Raw genomic sequence first — 20883 nt, forward strand, 5'->3', positions numbered from 1 at the left:
AACCATTTTAATGAAATCGAAAGTTGTAGTGGAACTCGAGTCAGGGAATCCGTGTGTTGCCGTAGCTGTTCTGGGTCCGGGTCACCAGGAGAGTTGCAGCCTTCAGGCGATTACCGGTCAACAGTGTCTCCTGGTTTCCGCTGAGGGTTGGGTGAGGGATCGGGTGTTTTAGAGGCAAAGCCTCTTAGGGGCCGGGCTGTTGGCGTCTCCTGTCGTCGTCGTAACCGTCGTCTCGTGTAGTCACGGTGCTAAAACACCGGGACACTCGTTTACGCCTCGCGCTAGAACGCTTCGTGCTTCAAAAAAACGAGACTTTTACAGCAAAGCTGTACACCTCTACCCCTCAACGGTTTCATCTCCGTTGGCAAAACGCCAAGGCGCCAAGAATACGCTTATACAATGCATGCTTCGCCCTTCCCCAGGTTTCACGTTAGTGGAGATGGCCCTGGATTTTTTGTCTAGCGGTCCGACAGTATTCCGCAATGTCCTGATAGATGACAACTGCAGGATAGGTAGGACGTATATCTTATTGACTTCCACCCACTGCTCTTCCAGTCGAATCCCTTAGTTGTCACCGAATCCTACTCGAAACCACACCCGTTGTTGCATCTCCCTTCGTATACACCGTAATGCAGGGACAGCGTTCATGTCCCCTCCCGCAACGGTAATCCCTGCAGGGCATTCAAGGTACGAAGGGACACAACTTTCAAGAAGTATTTAGCGCTCATGTCAAATCGGTGCGCAGTGCCTTGACTGTGCGCAGCGAAAGTGAAGAAGACAACGCGGAACTGGGAGACTGTGGGAAATTGTGAAAGGGTGACATGTCTGTTGCAGGTGAAAGAGCACGAATCGGCGAGGCTCACCATCTCGGCCAACATGGCGGACACGGCGAGCATTGTACGGGGACTTCTGCTGCGAGCCGAGGACTGCCGCCTTATGCGGGACTAGTAAGTGCTGCTTGAAAAAAAGTAGTGGAACCTCGAAGCGCATGCGCAGAGCTCGCCATATCATTTACAAGCATAGCAGAGGATGGGAAGGCGCGGAGAGCGAGACGAAAGTTGCATACTAAAGCAATTCACCCAAATACTAAATTTTTTTCGTGCTTCTACGTGCACTAAACTTGTGTTGTACCCCAAGCATGCTTATTGTAAAGGCGTAGAAGAAAACATACCTTGCGGGCCTACATAATAGTTTTGAGAATGCGCTGAGCTATTTTTGTGCTGAAGAAAACTAGGAAAAAAAGGGCCCAGTGTGCACGCGCGACTGGTCAGTTACAGTCGCAGTGGCCTAAAATGTTTGAAATTCAAATCCCAGTACGTCCATCGCGATTTCTGGCGTTAAGTTCTAGTCAGAGCTGAAAGCACAATCTTCCGACACACACTGAGTAAGGAAGGATTTTCTGGATATATGCAATGTATCAGAGGGAAATGCCGTGCAGAAAGCAAGAAGGAGTCAGTATACATTGTTCTGCTAATTTATTTATTGCAAAAGGAGCGTCAGCGACTGAACCACGACGACAAAAGAGCGCAAACGAAAATTCCAGTATGGTATATGACATACTTTCAGACAACCATGGAATCGCTCAGGCACCAGACAGCAAAAAATGTGAGTGCACTCTAAGCCTAAATAAGCATTTAAAATAAACTTTTCTGCTTCTAAACACATAAATGATTGATGTTAATGATAAAAAAGGAGGCATAAACTAACGCACTCGACTCAAAAAAGTCAATTTACAGCCGCTTGTTTTTTCCTTTAGGCTACAGACGGATTACAAGGATAACAGTCAATCTACAGGCTACAGCCATTCGTTTTTTTTTTTTACTTTTTCGACGGATTACAGAGATAGCAGCAATCTGCATGCGGTTCCCACCATGAGCAAATCGCTCAATTACACTATTGACGTGGACGAAAAAAATGCCCCAGTGCGTAGACAGTAACGAAAGTCCTAACAATCTATCTTCGCGCATGGTGGTGTAAGGTTTAACGCATCGACGCAACGCAGGCGATGAGGCGCGCCGTAGTGGAGGGCTCCGGATTAATTTTGGCCACCTGGGGATCTTTAACGTGCGCCGGAATCTCGAACACACGGGCGTTTTTGCTTTTCGCCTCCATCAGGAAAGTGGCCGCCGCGGCCGGGAATCACATGGTGGACCGAATCCACGTCTTCAGCCTGCTGAAAAGCACCTTTCTGCTCTTGCAACGCCGGGTCGCCACTTCCGCCCACGCAACAAGAGGTCTCACTTAGTTGTCATTTTTAACTGTTCGTAACTGCTCCACACCAGCTGCATATTTCACTCATCCATTTGCACATATTCCATTGGCCTTGTGCGGGGGCAGTTCTGGACTACAAAAGAGCTGCTCAAAACTGCTCTGGCCAGGAGACCTAAGGTGATGCAAAGATTTCGGGTGCTCCTTCGTCGCCTGCATCGGCGCCGCTCATGGCCTGCTTTGGGGCAGCGCGTAACAGCGAAAACAGTGGAAATGGAAAACATTGAACGAGCCGCCTGGTTGGGGGAACGGGGGGGATGTGAGCCGGTGCGAAGTCGACATGCGCCTATTATGAGCCCGAAGCCATGTACAGAACATTACGCTGTTGACGGATGAAATGGATGGGTGGAGATGGGTATGAAAGGGGAAAGCAAGGTGCAGAACAGGTGTCTTAAAGGAGAGGGGGGGAGGGCCCCACTTCTGGACCCGCCACTGCCCCAACCACTACTAACATACAATGACATTTCTCACAACCATCTAGCCCACCAAGGTTTCCTCCCGCACATAAGCAACTCACCAAAGAGGAAGGAGTACATACTTCGCCAGCTGCAATAAACTGACACCTTCCCGCACGTTACCCCCTGGAACAAAATATTCCCCATCCAATATTCACCTCAGTGCATGTTCTGCCCCATATCAGGAACATTAAACCACATAGTGTGGGCATGCCCGAACACCCCATATCTCCCTCTTAATCCCAACCCTATCCCTTCACGGTGGGCGGCGACCCTGACCAGCTTCGACTCCTGCTCCCAGCTTCGGCTGGTGAATAGGGCACGGAAGGCCGGCTACAGACAGGCAGTTCTGGACTGAGGACACCCCTCACCATGGCCGTCCGCAGGGGGGTGCAAAAGGGCCAGTTGCTCCCTCTCCACCCCCCAGCCAGTCCAGCACAATGCCTCGCCCCCTCGCCCTCTCCCTCTTCCCCCTCAGTATAATGGGACCCGCCGCGGTGGCTCAGTGGCTAAGGCGTTGCGCTGCTGAGCACGAGGTCGCGGGTTCGATTCCCGGCCGCGGCGGTCGCTTTTCTGATGGAGGCGAAAAGCAAAAACGCCCGTGTGTACGATATTTCGGCGCACGACAAAGATCCCCAGGTGGTCAAAATTCATCCGGAGCCCTCCACTACGGCGCGCCTCATCGCCTGTGTTGCGTCGGCGCGTTAAACCTTCCAATCAATCAATCAATCAATCAATCAATCAATCAATCAATCAATCAATCAATCAATCAATCAATCAATCAATCAATCAAATCAGATCAATCAATCAATCAGTATAATGGATTTGCCCACCTCAAGACAAAATTCTGCCGACGCCCATGCCCTTCACTGGTTCGGAGTGACCGCAATCACAACGAATGTGACAAATAAATTTTCCCCTTCTCCGCCATCCAGCTTCAACTGGTTCTCTTATTCAAAAACGCCACAGCAGGCTGCACAGATTGCAAAAATGCATAGATTTCGCTGCAAAAGCAGCGAAAACTAGGACAATTAAGGGGCTACAGCAATCACTCTAAAATGGCGGCCATACAGCGTGATCAGGGAAGGCGAAGTAGACTGCAGCCGCATCAAACTATCATTTCAGCCTTTCAGTCGGGGTCACTTTTAAACCCGCTTTATGCCCACACAGTAGGTGCAAAGACCACTTCGTTCTCAAATACTCTACTGCGGGCCTGCTGGTCGCGATAAAAAGCCACAATGCACGCAAGCACCACGACGGCTGAAGAGACAGCCATCGCTCTAGCAGCGACCACGGCTTCCTCTAACTACGTGGCAATCCTCGCAGATTCGCAACAGGCTTGACGCAACTACTGTACAGGCCGCATCTCTCCCTCAGCGCTGAAGATTCTATCCTCAATCAAGGATCCCCCCCCCCCACATTCAGATTGTGTGGACACCAGGGCATTCTTTCCTCGAGGGAAACGAAACGAGGTGGCACACGCCACTGCCCGGGCTCTTACATTCCGAGCGTTCTCGTCGACGGAAGAGGACCTTTCAGAACCCTCCATCTATCTCCACGTCCCTCCCCGATACACTGAAATCTTACATCATTATCATCAACCACAGCTTCAATACCCTCCTCCTCACCCATCCCTCAGCACACAGGCGGCTCGCATTTGGCGTCGACTACAGACCAACACATTCTACAACACCTCGATACTCCACTACATCTCACCCTCCACTTACCCCTACAACTGCCCCTCTTGCTCCGTCCCGGACACTACCTTCCAGCTGGTCTGGGAATGCCCCTACGCGCCAAACCCCCTCCGTTTCCCATCCCCTGAGCATGGGAGCGCGCGCTGGCCAGCTCACGGTGCGAGGACCAGGAGCGCCTCGTCGCTCGCGCCCAAGGTGTTGCGCTGGCTCGCGGCTATCTGGACTGAGAAAGCCACCCACTTTCATGCTCAATAAACGTTCCCAATCCAATCCAAATGCCATTTGTGAACACTCCACGCATATACCTTGCTTTTGGCATAAAACTTCTATATTTTCTACAAAACAAATTTTTTATTAAAAATACAGAGGAACGTCAAATTTAGTTTTAGCAAAAGTTCATGATAATACCAGAAATTGTTTTAAACATGCTTAAAATGCAATACATGTCAACAAAGCCACCGGCGTGCCCGTCTGGGCTTCATCTGCTGGCGTCAAAATGGCGGACATTTGGAGGCATACTTACCTGGTGTCGGAGTTGCGCTGATCAGGACGGGCGCGCTCCCAGGGCGAGGCACGTGCATTGCACACCGCTCGTGTTGACCCCTGCCACTTCCCCAAACTGGGGTAGATGGGGCATGCAATTTTTGGTAGTGGGGGACTGCGTGCGCGCTCTCCCCCCTTTCTTGTGCAAATCCAAAATCAGACTCCGAACACAGTAGGGTTAACTTTTTCGATGTTTCCCTCCCATTCAGTGTATGACCTACTTGCATTACGTAACTCCGGAGAGGTCAAGGCTCTCGTGGAGCACATCATGTACAAGCACGGATGTGTACAATTAACGATGGTTCGTATGGAGTGCGCTGCGTTCTGCTTCTTTAGTGTGCCATACAGAAACGGTGTGCTTTGAACACCCCTGAGCAAGCGGTGCATTTGTGCATCGCGCCATACGCCTGCTTCGAAGGCGAGGGCCTGTCGCATGTCGTACTAGCCCGAAGGGTAAAAAGCCCCACGCTATTTTACCATCTTCATTCACCTTTCCAATTATTACTATCCATACGTAATCAAGGAACGGGTACCTTTCATTACGCACACACCCTTTGACATAAACCCCAGGTATTTTACCATTCGTAAACCATCTTCATCCACCTTTCCAATCATTACTCCCCATACCTAATATCACTAAACATCTATTATACACTGCTGACATGCTTTGGTTCGCTTCTGGTTTTTTGTACCGTTTGTGTCGACGCCAGGGTCACTCAAGGTCACCAATGTTAGTCCTTGGTTGTGAGTGCAACCCCCTCCTGTTTGCCAAGCTGGTCAGCCTCTCTTCGCAATTGTACCTGATCAAACAATTACTTGCTGTTCATTTGCACAATGTAGTGTATCAACGGTGCACTGACGTGCTCTTCTGCACTGGTGCAGCGAGGGCATGCGGCAGTGGTACCAGGAGCTGCAGACGCTGAACCGCGAGCTGGTCAGCGACTACCGGGTTCGCTGCCAGAGCCACGAGGAACTGGCCCGGTGCGTGCGGCTGCTCAACCGGGGCATCGAGCGGGGAGCCGCACTGCGCGCCGGACGTTCAAAGGCCCGCACCGTGGCCGCCTGCCACGACGCCCTCAAGGCCTCCAACGGAGCTGCACTCATCCAAGCCCTCTCCGTCGGAGGAGCAGTGAACACGTAGCGCCTTCCCCTCTCCGAGGAATGATGCCAGGCAGGAGGTCCTCTATGTACGAGGTCGGAGTAATGCCTGTTGCAGCTCTCAGGACAAGTCTGAAGAAACAGTATTCACTGTAAGATGCCTGGCTTGGACTTGCCAAACAGCACATAATTGTGGTCCCATCCGCGACCATTACCGCCTCGAGAAGTTGCGTTGCCTTTCCAGCCCTGCGAAAGCGGATGTCCAGCGAAGCTGTTGGAAGTCACCATAACTCTATTAGAAATTCTTTATTGCTTTAGAGTAATGGTAGTGACCACTGCTTTGTGGCCAAGACCAAATCTAAACACAAACTGTACCGTGTAGTAGGTCGATTTGGGTCGCTGTAGCAGGCGAGTGCAAAGTTGTTGCTGATGAAGGCCAAGAACAGTCCCTGTCAGTTTTTGCAATGTGATCATTAAAAACACAAACAATGAATGGTGGTGTGTCCTCGTCTTGTCACACTCATGCAAGTTGTTTACCATGATGTCCTCAATGTTTATTTTTTGAAGTGCTATGTTGGTCTCACCGTGCGAGTTTTGAGGCTCGAACAAAACATAAAATAATAGGGAAAGTATTGGCCGATGCACCTCGGTGGTTATGTGCTGCTCTGTGGACAAGTAGCAATGTACAAGAGTCTCAGGACTTGGACAAAATGACAATTACCCGGTGTAAATGTTGGCCGATACACATTTGCAGGTATGTGGTAAGGCCCCAGGTTTGAAGGGACCCTGCAACATTTTCCTCAACCTTTTTCTTTATATCAGGGGTCAGACAGCCCAAAGAGATTTGGGAGCAGTTTTCGGAGCAGCAAAATTTCGATTTTGGAGCAGAAGAAGCTTGATTTGGAGCAGGTAGGGACATTTAATACATCGTCTTGTGAGCTTGAAAAATCACAATTTCAGCAATTTGAAGGGTCAAGTACACATTCCAATCAGTTTTGAATACACGTACACTGAAACAGCCTTACGCGAAAGAATTTTTAAAGAGTATCACAAAGTTCTAACTGCACTACCTTTTTCCTAACTGGTGAGATTGTGTTGTGGCTGTACGCAACACTGACAACAAAACTGCCGTTAACATTATCAAATTTAAGGGTTCTGCAATTGTGACGTGTTTTTTTACCGTTTCAATGCTAAAATTATTTTTGTAACCCCAGGCTGCGTTGTACGAACGAGTGTAGTCACGGCAACAGTTGAGCAACTTCGAGCTAACGGTCGCATGCCTACCCGTTGCAGTCCGTGGGGCGCACGTCCACCCGGTGATCATTTGAGTAGCGTTACTGTTTAGCCACCTAGTTCTGGGCATTAAATTTCACTTCGCATACATCAAGTGTTATTAGTCGCTTGCTATGGCAACCATGCAGTCCTGCAGCTATTGGGAGCTGCCTGGACAGGTCGCGGCGCCGCAGCGCCGCCCGCAACTTTCGTGCCGACCGTTCCCTCCCGGGCCGAGGCTCGCGATCGCGCTTCGAAGCATAGCAACACCTATAGTTCATATCAGAAGCTAGCTGCAGCACTGTGGAGGCTACATTGTTGTCCCCCTCAGGGCGCCTAACTCACCGCGAAGGAAGCGACAAAAGGCGCCGGGGCCGTGCGGTGCCACTTGCCCAGAGGGGAGAAGGGAGTGTCCTTTCAGGACCCCCTTCACGGCGGATTAGGCGCCATCAGTGGGCGCACTATTGATAACAATGTAGCCTCCACAGTGCTGCAGCTAGCTTGTGATATGAACTATAAGCATTTTATAATACCACAACGAGCCAAAAAGTTCAATTCACGAACCCGATTATAGACGCACGCACCGCGTTTCGCACTCAAAGACAAACCACGCCGAAGTCGTAGGCCCCACATTTCAAAACTTTTTTTACGAGCCGCGCAACTTCTCGTAATCTCGCACAAATCTCAAACCATATCCCCGCGTTAACGTCACTGTTCAGAGCCACAATGTATAGAATGAATAGACTGGAACCCAGCTGATAGCGTAAAATAAACCAGGGAAAATATCGGCGATGCGCAGTGAGCGCGTGAAGTAGGCAGTAGCAGGCAGATCAGGCGGCGGCCATGTTTGTAGCCACAGCGATGCCTAATCGGGAAGGCCGTTTCAGCGAACCCGAACAGAAAGCCAATCGTGTTTTAGAAGCTATCGTTTGCTTCATTTCTTCAGTCTTTCCATTTTTGTCATTTCTGTGTTTGCAATTGACCGCCAATAAAAGCGGTCACTGTGATGCGGGAGGCTTTCGTCCCCACCAGAACTGACATGAGCATCAAAATCCGTGCCTTTCAGGCTCTTTTGGAGCAGTTTGGCGCAATTTTCATGCTTTTGGAGCAGCTTGGCGCAGGAAAATGGAATTGTATCAAAAAGGCGCAATATGCGCAGCTGTCTCACCCCTGTTTATATGAAATGCTTTCAGAATGTGGTCAAACAGAGCATTCAGTACTTAGAATAGGAGCCCATCACACGGTACACCAGCTGAAAATACCTGTTCTACACACGTCGATAACTTAGAAGCTTGGTCAAAATATTTTTCGTTTTCCTACTCTTGCTTGAGCAATCAAATTACGTCACTCTCAATCCTAAAAAAAGTTAAAAGCCATGTACATTATAATTTTATTACAGCTGCCCAACTTCGCTAGGATGAAAAATTTGTCTCAGCGAAACTGCACATGTCCTCATCTGCGATGCTGCTTTTTGTTTGTTTGTTTTTTATGTGCATAAGTTTAAAGTGTCTAAAAGAAGGGTATAAACTACCATCCCTCCACAACAGTGCCACACCTCAGGGTAGAGAAATTATTTCTTAGCTCTACTGACTGAATGAAGGCTACAAGCTGGCTAACATGCCAGCAGTGGTGTGCGGAAATACCTGCACAGAAAATTCCCAACATGAACACGTTTCAAGAATACAAATACCCCTGCAAAACAAAACAACAAAAGAAGCAACATTGTCCAAACCTTTTATTGCTCCCTGTTCAAAACTGTTTACTATCAAACAAATTCGGCTATACTAGTACGTCTCTTCCGTTTCTCCCACACAACTGCAGTGTACGCAGGAGAAGGCCAACTCTCAGCTACATCACAAATTGGAACACAGTCAAGAACAAGCAAGAGGCAATAAAAAGTAACTAACTAAACTACAACATGCTGACTCTGGCCTACCGAAAACAGTACATGCAAGTGAAGCCAGACCAGCAGGAAACTATACTTCATTCTGGGCTTTTATAAATACTTCAACACGGAGACAAAGGCTAGCAAAAACACAAAAAGGGACAAGGAATGATAACACCCGCTGTATGGAGCGCATACTTGAGACGCAAGAATGTTAATCAAGAGTAGAAAATAATATGGTTTAGACTGATTATTACAATTAGGAATGTCGCCTAAAGTGAAAACGCAACACTTCTTGGCGACTACGCCATAAACCTGTGGGCCGAGGTTTTTGGTAATCACTGTGTCGATGCTAGCGACAAGTTCGCAGGAAAAACAAGGTTTTACTCGGGAATGCCAACAAAAATTGACTGTATAAAATTGCAAGGAAAAAACAAAAAGCAAACAATGATGTTACACAAACATGCCACAGTCGCTAAGACAGAACCAGCTGCTCGTGCAATTATGTTTTGTTATATTTACAGCCCCGCTTCTATTTACATTCTAGGCACAGGGTTGTGTTATAATAAGGCACACATAAAAGTGCGTAATGTGGGCTAAATTGCACAATCTCGCACGGTGGTAGTGGTGACAGAAGTGCTTGTTCTGATAGCCTTACAGAGATGCGCAAAGTGATCACAGTGCACAGATTTAGGTCTCTAGATTTCTTTCCCACTGCTATTAACGAGACACTAACGAGTTTACTAAAGGGACAGAAGTTTAAGAAACGTGATGTCAACAGATTTTCAAGTCCCGAACGAAAAGTCCATGACACAACAGCTCCAGAAGGCGTGACAAGCAGTGGCAACTGTTATTGCGGACAGCTCTAGAGATAAGGCATCAAATACTATCAGGCAACAAAAAGCCGTATCAGAGTTAAGCCAGTAAAACTGGTACACCATGTAGAGAAGGCCTAAATGAACAATAGCTTCTTGTTTTTTTAGCACTTGAACTCTACTTGGATGGGTTACTACATAAACACTAGTAGCCGCAGTTCATTCAAATAGAGTTTGTTTCTGTCATTCATCTAGATCTGTCTGTGAGAAAACATAAGAAAAACACAACACTGAAATAATCATATTGGGCTAAGGTGGGAAAGTAGGAATATCATTTGGTAGCAAAAGTCAAGAGGAACAAAAAATGCAATAAATGCTTGCACTTCAAATGCTTCTCAGACTGCACAACCACGAAACAAACGGTCGCCCGACAAGAACATGAAAATTCTGAGCAACAACGAGAAAAATGGCCTGGTTAATTGAAAACGCCAACGGGAGGTAACAAGAAAACTGTTATACCATGCAGCACAACAAGAAAAATGGCCTGGCTAGTTAAACATGTTAACAAGGAGTAACAAGAGAGGTACTACGGTTGCTACTACGATAAAAATGGAAACAAAGTGTTTGGTCATTAAAAAACAAGGTATTATAGGAATAACAACGAAAGCAATCTCAGTGGCAGTATAAAAACAAGCAGTCTTATTACTCCCAAGCTGTCTTTGGCTATCAAGAGAGAGAGAGCGTTTCAAGCATGAGCTAAACAAGCAAGGCAGCAATGGAAAGGTTGATGAGGTATGCCCGACGTTATAAACGAGTATTCGTCTATAGGGTGAACTCAGACAGTGCCTTTAAGGAAGAGAAAAGCTTCAGTTTCAGTAGTATAACAAAACAAACACTACAACACTTGACGGAATTCGGGCAACTGAGCATGACTCAAGATGCCAATAACACTCATCTAGTCCGTTGTTATAAACTGCAACTGATTATTATCCTGGATACACTAGAGTGGCGCATGCTTCACCAATCGCACTTTATCCTCTATTAATTTGGGTAATAAAATGAAATTTACTCTTAGAAGTTAGGCCTTTTTGAATCTACTGTCTTGCTGATGGGAGATGGAGTGCGCCACAAAACAACAGCACTTTGTGGTCCCTACGCTTTAATGTTAAGTACAAGTAAGGCAAACAGGAGTAAATAAAAAGGACCTGAAAGTAAAACCTTGCTTACTAGTATTACAACCATGACGAAAGTATTGAGCTCAAATAAAGGTGACAACAACACCTTTTTCTTTTCTACCTTTTTTTTTTGGTTGACTAGCTTCATAATATCTTTTCGATTTACTCACTGCTTAGGTTGCAAACAAAACACTGATAGATCTCATAGGTATGGCAGGCTGATTGATAACCAAAACTCTGCGAGGAGAGATTGTACAGCTTTATAGAGCTAATCTGGGATAATTCATTTGCCAACTTTCAATGTACCTACATGCAACTTGAAGTGGCCTCTATGTGGGCACATGACACACAACCTGTCAAAAAAAAAAAATTTGGGCCACTGACAATTAGTATCTTGCGACTACTGGAGCAACGACGGAATGAAAACGAACGTTTCGACAACATCAATTGATGAATAAGGCTATGGTCCTCACCAACTTGCAAACAGAGCAGGGGAAAATCTGTTAGAGTTCAGGTTTAAAAGTTCGGCCGTACTTGCAGTTAGCCGGGCCACTTTATTCCTAGCGTATTATACCTAACGATAGCCTTGCAAAGGATGCATCAACGCTTGTATGTGCAACACATCTGCGAGGAAACCCGTTTGGCAATACGTCGGCTAAAATCTCACATCACATGACCCTGAATGAGTGCGGTCAAAAGTTCTTACCAAGAACTATTGCAATAACCTAGACTCACCATAAAACACAGTTGTAGACAGCATCAAACATATTTTCACCTATACTAATCAATACTGCCTTGCCTTTCACGGCGCAAAACTGACCCAGTGTTGCCAATCCTTTACAGCAGGCATTAGACTTGGCATCACAGCCATGAAAAACATTCACAAGACATGCAATTTTCCAAATTATGCTAATTTGTAAACTAATTTACAGGCATAAGCTTTACAATAGAGAAAATGTTAGCTAGCTGCATACTCCTAAAAAAATGCTAGAAAATAAAAGTTGTATACTGTCTACGCTTACACAGAGGCTAACTGTGTCCTCCGCAAAAAAGATACGACAGCAAAGTGATGCATACATGAGTGAAGCTAGTTCTTGTAGGATATTTTTAAATGCAGTGCTAAGTTCTATCAACAGGCACTAAACAGTGCATCTTCACAGACGGTAAAGATGTCATTTTCTTTCTCTTCACAGACGGTAAAGATGTCATTTTCTTTCGGTAGTGGTGTCGAGTTACAGCACAACATGCCTCAACTTCATCTTCCTTCAGATCTTCACCAAACACAAAAGCGTGTCCAACAAGGATCACCACGCTACGAGTTAATTCAGCAACATTAACTAATAGTCACATAAACATCTACCAAACTGAATATGGTTTTAGCGATGGGTCCTAATACTTTGCACTGACACCGACGACACTTACAGCAAAATCCGACTGCAAGATGGCTACTAAGTGCCAACTCTTCTCAAATTTTTGGTCGTGATCTTAAAAAAAAAAAAAAATGCCCAACAGCATTTCTCTAATGCCCCGCGTTCGTACTGTGGTCTTAACTCCTAACGATTTCAATTGCAAATTGATCACTGCTTCTTTGATTCCAAGGATACACAAGCTGAGGCAACTGTGAAGAATCGTTGACACAAGCCTGACCAAATGCACCAAAATAATCCGTCATGAACGTAATAACAATTCAAGTTTCAAACTCTCTCCATCAGCACAGCTTCATGCTTGCACAAGCTCTACCGTCAAACACCACTGTACAGCCAACATTTGAAATGCAACACTTCAATCTTTATGTACATACTTTGTCACTGAAAAATTTCTCAGATTAGACCTAAATTTCTTTGCTGCAAGCAATGAGCAAGGTAAAGTTAAATTTGCACAGAATAGATTCGAGAGAAGAACTGGAAAAAGCTGCACTTGCTGAACAGAGTTTGACTGCAGCTGAGCTCTGGTTGTACAATAGCAACACTCAATGCTTTGACACTACTATGAAGAATAGTACTATGAAAAAGCTACACTTCAACAGCTTCAACGGTACTACGAAGAATAGTACTATAAAAAAAAAAACAGCGCATTACTTGGTCGCACCACTTCAGTTTTATGTACAAGCTTGGATATTCATGACGTTGGTTCTCTAGTAATGAATTGAGCTTGTGTTAGCTGAGTAAAAAAGAAAATGAACACTTAGGAGACGCCGCGCTAAACAGGTTTACATTATTTATAGGCTTCAACAAACATGCTGCCGTTACTGGCTAACAAGTTTTCTAGATATTCAAAGAGCTTTCTGCCATTTAGCCAGTAAGCTTCAAATGAAAATGTGCCCTTTTTCGAAGCTCCAATTGAAAAACTTCACAAAATTTCCGAAATCGTGCTGTAGTTGTTTTGGTTATCGTAAAGACTGCACGTCGTCCCCAATAAGCCACACCCAGCATCTTTCAAGATTTGCCCGCAACTTAGAACTTCTCATGCAAGAAGGCACACTATGGAATGTCCGTTATTGAAATCCGTCTCTGGCCAGCAGAGACGCACGTTTGAACAAGCCTATGGCCTACATGCCCAAAGAGGAAAACTTGCTTGTTTCAAGCCTAACGTGAGCATCGCTGGCTATCACAGCACGCGAAAAATTCTGAGATCCCCTCATGCTGAAGGTCTTAGGGCAGCATAGGATCATAGTACAGAAATACCACTGTGTTCTGGTTGCCTGTACTTGTGCAATTTTTCGTTTTAATATGCCTGCCCTTAACGACAAAATAAAATGTGGAGTTTCTAACGCTGATGTCTGCACAATCAAGATATTTCCATGACTTGTTTACTGATGCACATAATTCTGTTAATAAAAAGAAACAGATGAATGTAAGTTGAACTCTTGATTTCATCTTCCAAAAAGTTTGGTTCTATCATGCTAGGGTGTTTTTTCTTTATGGTGGGAGAGGGGGGGGGGGGGGGGGGGATTCGTGACGGACGGCTTTGTTGGGAATGAGCACATCGCCATTTTATGCTGTATTCAGGTGGTCGTTTTCCAGCGCTCCGAAGTGCTCTGAAAACCAGCTGCACGTTCGGGTGGTTGAAATTGAGCACTCGAAGTGTTCGGTTGGTCATCTGAAAGCATCGTCCTCTGGATCGGAGCGCCTCCGACTGCTCTGACTTCGAAGTCTTCGAGATCTGGACGCGAGTGGTCACACGACACCGGCCACCACACCAGTCAGCCACGGGCAGCCAAATTGAATGTTTCCTGCAAATTCACTGCCACCTTACCAAAGCCTAGCCAGCTGTTCGGCATCGAAGTGTTCAGTCAGGCGTGGCATTTTTGCTTTTGCTGCACACGACAGACGCGCTGACGCAGCCGCAAATGCCACCCGCGTGGTACCGGCAGGGGTGGAAATATCGCGGTAGCCGCGAACCGGGCAGATAGCTCGACCGCCCGCTGGTTACCGCCCTCCAAAATGAACATTAAGCACCAAACAAAGCTACACATGCGCGAAAGGAGCCAATAATGCAGATGAAAATGGCAGTACAAATCGTTGTTCGGGCCCCTTATGACAGCAGCCATCAAATATCTGCCGTGGCGCTAAGCCTACATGTCTCTAGGTGGCCTTGCCGGCTGCTGGTAACGCGTTTACACCTGTTTGAAAATGGCACCACCGGCGCGCTACACCCTACTGGAGCAAGTATTATGCCCCCTCCCACTGCTGTGTAGCATTCCGGAGCACAGTCACCTGCTGCTCCGAAATCGAGTGAAGTATTCGATTGGGGAACAATTTCTCTCGCTCGGATTGGGTGTGGCCTCCAAATTTGAGTGCTCGGAGCCAGAGGATCAAAACGATCACCTGAATACAGCATTAGTGAGTGCGCTGATATGCACGTAATGATACTCTGATATTCATACCGTTGTTCCGTGCAACAAATCTCTAACAATCAAATGATTCCCTTAAAAAGATGGGTAATCAAACTTCTCCTCAGCTTCAACACTTATAAACAACTAGTATAGAGTTCTACACCTTCCTATATACACTTCTCCTTGGACATAACAAATCTTAATTTAGTGAATAGTGAATTTTCTCATGTTTCTCAAACTTAGTTCCAAAAGAGACAAAAGTGACAATGTTAAAAAATTCACAGCATGGGAGGAGGACGCAGTTAAATCAACGTTCGACCGCATCTTCACTCCGATAGGCACTAATAGGAACGCAAATGGTAGCACTGGAAAAAAACCTAGAGCCTAGCCAGAGTTCTCTTCACATTCCAAGGCCGCCAAAAACAGCCTTGGAGTCGTCATGGATGCCGCCCAACGAAGACGCAGCGATGCTGACGCCCGACGGCAGACTGGAGAAGTAGTCGAAGTTGATCTTCTCGCTGTACTTTGCCATCAGGAAGAGAAGCGCCACTCCGACCCCGATGCCCACATTCTGGAGCAGAAAGAGCTTCACCTGGAAAGGCAACAAGGAGGCAGGCGTTAGCAGGCCAATGCTACCTTTTCTAGTTTCGGTTCTATTATTGCGCGCCTAGAGGCAGTGGCGCTGGGGAAACACTCCTCTCATTTTTTTTTCTTTCCGCTTCTCTCCGGCGCGACTGGGGGCGCGCATGTGCGATAACGGTCACCGCAGTTGCTGCTTCCGCACAGCGAGCAGCGAGGCCGACGCGCGTCTCATGTGGTGGGCGATTTCTCGTATGTGCTCCCTCGGACATTACGGTGCTGCAAAATGGACGCCAAGAACACCAGGATGAAACGTAACGCGAAGACTCTTTGAGTGCTGTTAGCAAAAGGTGAGAACGTCGTTCGTATGCCGTACGTGAAGCTGAGCTGAAGGATAGGACTTGTGTCGTGTGTGTGCAGTGCTTGAAGACAGACAACCTTGTCTGTGTTGTATTGGTCATCGGTGTTTCTCGCCGCACGTCGCGTTCGCGCACATAACGCGAATAAAGTGTTCAAGTGATATTCGAGCTGGCGTCGTTACTGCTCAAGCGGCGTGGCTTCGTGCCGTCGGAGCGAGGCTTGCCCGTTGGAGGCAGCGGGGTGGCGGCGGCGGCGGCGGCGGTTGCCGGGTGGGAATGGGGGGACACGAGGAGGGGGGAAGGAATCCAACCGGCTTGAGAGGGGAGCGCGTTACCTCTCCCCCACGCAAGCTGCGCGCCCTCGCATTGTTGCCATGGCAAATATAACGCCTTCAAGGCCAACATGGCGGTGGAGTTGCTAGGGCAACAACAACGCAGTAATGTTTCCCCAGGCTCACCAGGGGAGAATATGCCGCATGAGTCACAATTAGCCCGGACGCTGGGTTGAAGGCTAAGTGTCCGCCTCCTGGCGTTAGTCTCCCAGGAAGAATTGGTTTCCAGACTTTTCTACTCTACCTGCAGACTGATCATTTTATTGACACTTATTTCAAATTCATTACTCAGTGGTTGTTGGAACCCCTGCAATGTTTTTTGTTGGAGCATTTTTCTTGAAGTTATTATGCTGCGAAAGCATGGCTTGCCATTCCTTCTGTTGTACAGTATACAACCATATAGACAAATATATATATATATATATATATATATATATATATATATATATATATATATATATATATATATAAATTAGAGTCACCACGCAAAACATACCCATATTTAATACGACGTTTCGGCTGGGATCCAGCCTTTTTCAAGTGAAAAAGGCTGGATCCTAGCTGCCAAGCCCTGCACTGTTATATATATATACATATTACTTTGTCCATATGGTCCTTTACTGTACAACAGAAGGTATGGCAAGCCATACCTTCTGTTGCCATATACGCAGCATATGTATATAATATGCTGCTTATATACTGGAGCACGCAATATATTGCCTTAAAGGAGCCATGAAGACAAAATACAAGTTGGGTTTACTAGAAAGACTGCTTAGTCCCGATAACAATGATACCAATATCATCACAATCTTCGAACAAATAACGGAGATATTAAAGAAAACGTGTGAAGCAGTCGCGACCCCTTAGCCAATTTCCCGCAACTTTTCTATGACTTCACGGAACCTTGTTTGTGCGATTGGCGGCCGCCTAACTGACCTGTCGCGATGACACACGACTGGACGTCTGTAATGGGGCCTCTAGTATCATTTGACCGCATCACTTGAATGCTAACGTGCAGTTAACGCACTGAAAATAATGTTTTATCGTTGGCCCTTATGACGTCATTCTTGCTCATAACACGTCACTGTGGCGCAAAATTTGAAAGCTTTTAAATAGTTCTTGCTTTTTTTTCGTAAAAAAAACATCTTTTGTGGGTGTAATGGAGCTGAGTGATATACTGAATCCTAGTTCTTTCAAATTAAACGAAGTTGTCTTTTCTCTTCATGGCTCCTTTAAATACATACTAATACATTTTTTCAAGTCGAACCTTTTTTTTTTCTGGTCTCCTGCAAAACAATTGCCAATGCCTTTGTGGGTTCACTTGAAAAGTGTAGTTAAAAAATTGGCTTCACCTGGCATTCCACTGTTGAAACTTAGCGCTTGGTTCTCGTACCACTTTGGAGACTAGTTATGCAAATAATTAGCAGAATAAAGCCTCCCGCCGTTCTTATTCTTCCAGTCGTTTTTTAATAGTTACGTAATCTCAGCCCAGGAGGAGTGCGTGTGCACGTGTTCGAACATGTGCAAATGCACCCATCACCGGACACCGTAACATTCTTACCTATGGCCTCAAAAGAAGAATTAACCCTAACTTTCTATTTAAAACTGGTTTTAATACCAGAAAGAAGAGCTTTGTGAGCATCATGGCTATGTTATTCACATGCAAATACAGTTTTTCCTCATTAGAGTAGTAGCACTGTGCAACTGCAGTTTAAAAACCTGCAGTGCATCGCACGGTACTGCATTAGGTTACAACAAACAGTGTGCAATTAGAGTTCCACAGCCTGCGTTACAGTCGTGACTGCATTGCCGTATTTACACGATTGTAGGTCGACCCTTTTTTTTCAAATTTGACAATCCAATGTTGGGGGGTCGACTTAGCATCGAAATCAAACAGTTTACCGCTAGTAACGGCAAGGGAAGCGAGAAATCAGATGTGCTGCAAGGTGGGGAGAGCCTTGCACCCTCGTTTCCATGGTTATGGTCAAAGTGTAGCGTATTAATTTACTGTTGCATACATTCTGGCGTCAATAAAGGTGATGCCAACTTTAAAAGTTGGCGTTCCCGATCAGTGCCCTGTGACCACCGTACTCAGGGCGACTAACCTCCCCCCATTGCGTTCGGAAGTGTGGTGAACAATGTGATGTGATTGTGGCTACGGTAGTGCCGTGCATTGACTCAAGGGATTCGGTAATACTCATTTTGTTTATTAGAGACAAACAAAACGCTTCTTGAATGCGAGTAACGTACACACAAATCAAAGGAAATCGCACGCGGCCGCTTCCGTCAGCCGCCATGTTGTTTGTTTTGGTATCGCACGGCAGTGGCTGCTGCCGGTTGCTACGATGGTTTTTAATTGTGAATAAAGTTTTCCGCTCAACCCACCGTGCATGGGTATTCCGCGTGCTAATACGAAAGCTTTTCTTTTTTAAGACCTACTGCACGCACCACGGCTCTTGTGGGAGCATCGATCATTGATGGAAGAGTCGCCGTATCGGGGGTATTGGTAGTTGACGGAAGAGCTCCTCTTTGTGATACGATTTTCTAGGCGGCGCTCGCATTTTTAAAAAATTTTATATATGCAATTTTAGGGGGGGATTGACCTACATTCGAGTCGATTTACACTTGTGTAAATACAGTATTTAGGTGCAAATAAAATACTTTCGTGTTATCTCAGACACATTTTGCGACTCCAGCATTATAACTTGCTCTACGTTCGTGGTGCCGCTACTTAGGTGCAAATACGTTTCTGAGGTTACACATTCAACTTTTCTCGGTGCGACTTGAAGAAGTTCACAACCACAGCTTTATAACACCCAGCGGAATTACGGAGAGCTGATTTCAGGAGGGGCCTTTAAGAACAAAATGCAGGGCGAATTTCAGCCCCGAACACATTTTAGCCGATGGATGTCCGGCGTGAAAAATGCCTCCCGTGTTTACAGACACAACCTACACCGCTGCTTGACATCAGATATGTTTTGGAAAGCCTATCCAGAATTTTGGTACTACGTATTACACTTGCCAAAACACTTAAAAAAAAAAAAAAGAAGAAACTTGCCTAGACATTCTCTCCGACACATTTTTTTCAATTGAGGAATCAGAACAGACACAGCTTCCCTAAAGCATAATTGTAATGCCAGCACAGCAAGCGATTATGTTGAACGCACCAACACACTGCATTCTGTAAGAGCACAGTTGCCGGATACAGCAGAAACCGCAAGGCAGTCAACACAAAAGCAAAGCTGTCCTGCTTCTGTGTAGATGGACATAAACACGTTACAACTGTGATTTTCAAGTTTAAAACTCTTTTCAATGTGAGTAAAAGCCGCGTTTTCAGATTTTCAGCCTTCCATTAGCACATGCAACTTACCGATGCCACAAGGCCGTCCTTGCTTGACGCTTCCAACGCTTCGTTGAGCTCTCCCATCTGGCAAACAAAGAGAGAGAGGGGGGGAGAGAAAGGAACAAGGAAATGAGTTCAGTCATTACTCACTCCATTTACCGATCATACACGTGGCTTTGAGGGCCCAAGGGCCACTCATGCCATACTGTCATGTTCCACAGTAGACTGATATCACAACCTCTTAATTCAAGGAGCCGGAGTTCCGCTTATGAAAGCAGGATTAAATAACACCACAGCATGCGATAAATGCCAGCTGCTGAGAGAACGTTTTCCTGTACGTACAACACACAAGATGCCTCGTCACTGTCGTCATCATCACCAAGACACATTCCTCACTAACGTGAGAACTGGAAAGACGAGTGAGAACAAACCACAGCGTTGGTTTGTCGTCTCCTTTCTTAGTGTCCGTGTGTAATCGCGCTACCATCAAGATGGTTTGTCGTCTCCTTTCTTAGTGTCCGTGTGTAATCACGCTACCATCAAGATGTTCCAAATGCAATACCAACTAGCCCAGTCGTCACTTCTACTCATCTTAAAACAAGCCAGAGCCAATCCAATCCAATCCTTCTTCCAGAAAGGTAACGGGAAGGCTGCCCGGGTACAAGCTTGCTTTACGCAGCTTCACAGGAAGCCACTAAAAGGGACATGGGTGGCAGCAGTTAATAGTGATTCCCTGAATACAAATCTAGTCCACTCATAAAAAACTTGATGGTCCCGTGAATTTATTTCCTGTTCGCAGAAAATATGGCGTGCCCGTGGCATGTCCAGCCACCGGCAACATCGCAGGAGTTGCAGCCGTGAAGCGATCAGGTAGCTCTTGTCTATGGCCCGTTACTGCTCACAAGAATGGAACTCTCGCTGCAAGCATGGTTACACATGTGGGAAAACAACTGATAATGTGGCTGAACCTTACAATCTTATCCACTCCGATAGTGAAAGTGGGCATCAAATATCAGCTGCAATGAAAAGCAGAAATTTCTCTAGGCACAAAGGCCTGGCCACTCACTGCCATTACTGGCAGACCCTTTCCTACTGGCGGTGAGATGTTTGAGTGGCGCCCCCTGGCTCTGATGTCGGCTTAGGGACTCGCGCCGCTGTCGTCTGCTACACTCCGCTTGTGAGGGGCAGCAGTTCCTGTGCTAGAAATCGCCCACTTTGATGCTTTAG

At 46.3% G+C, this 20883-nt stretch overlaps 2 protein-coding genes and 1 non-coding gene across 3 annotated transcripts in view; 2 read left to right on the forward strand and 1 right to left on the reverse strand.

Moving 5' to 3' along the window:
- The window catches only part of LOC144162926 (BBSome complex member BBS2-like), a 61655-nt gene extending 52387 nt beyond the window's left edge, over positions 1–9268 (forward strand). Inside the window, exons 16-17 of the mRNA XM_077693653.1 lie at positions 835–947; positions 5846–9268. Of these exons, the coding sequence (XP_077549779.1) occupies positions 835–947; positions 5846–6104 (372 nt within the window). The 3' untranslated portion in view covers positions 6105–9268. The remainder of the gene's footprint in view (positions 1–834; positions 948–5845) is intronic.
- On the forward strand, positions 4936–5099 carry LOC144163443 (U1 spliceosomal RNA). The gene has a single exon (XR_013320942.1). It is a non-coding gene; the product is annotated as a U1 spliceosomal RNA (small nuclear RNA).
- The window catches only part of LOC144162927 (metal cation symporter ZIP14-like), a 41121-nt gene continuing 29289 nt past the window's right edge, over positions 9052–20883 (reverse strand). The window contains exons 8-9 of the mRNA XM_077693654.1: positions 19684–19740; positions 9052–15635 (exon numbers count right to left, since the gene is read on the reverse strand). Coding sequence (XP_077549780.1) covers positions 15444–15635; positions 19684–19740 — 249 coding nt within the window. The 3' untranslated portion in view covers positions 9052–15443. The remainder of the gene's footprint in view (positions 15636–19683; positions 19741–20883) is intronic.

Source organism: Haemaphysalis longicornis, unplaced genomic scaffold (genome assembly GCF_048455015.1).
Source record: "Haemaphysalis longicornis isolate Haplotype H1 unplaced genomic scaffold, Haemaphysalis longicornis Haplotype H1 scaffold_12, whole genome shotgun sequence".
Lineage (NCBI taxonomy): Eukaryota > Metazoa > Arthropoda > Arachnida > Ixodida > Ixodidae > Haemaphysalis > Haemaphysalis longicornis.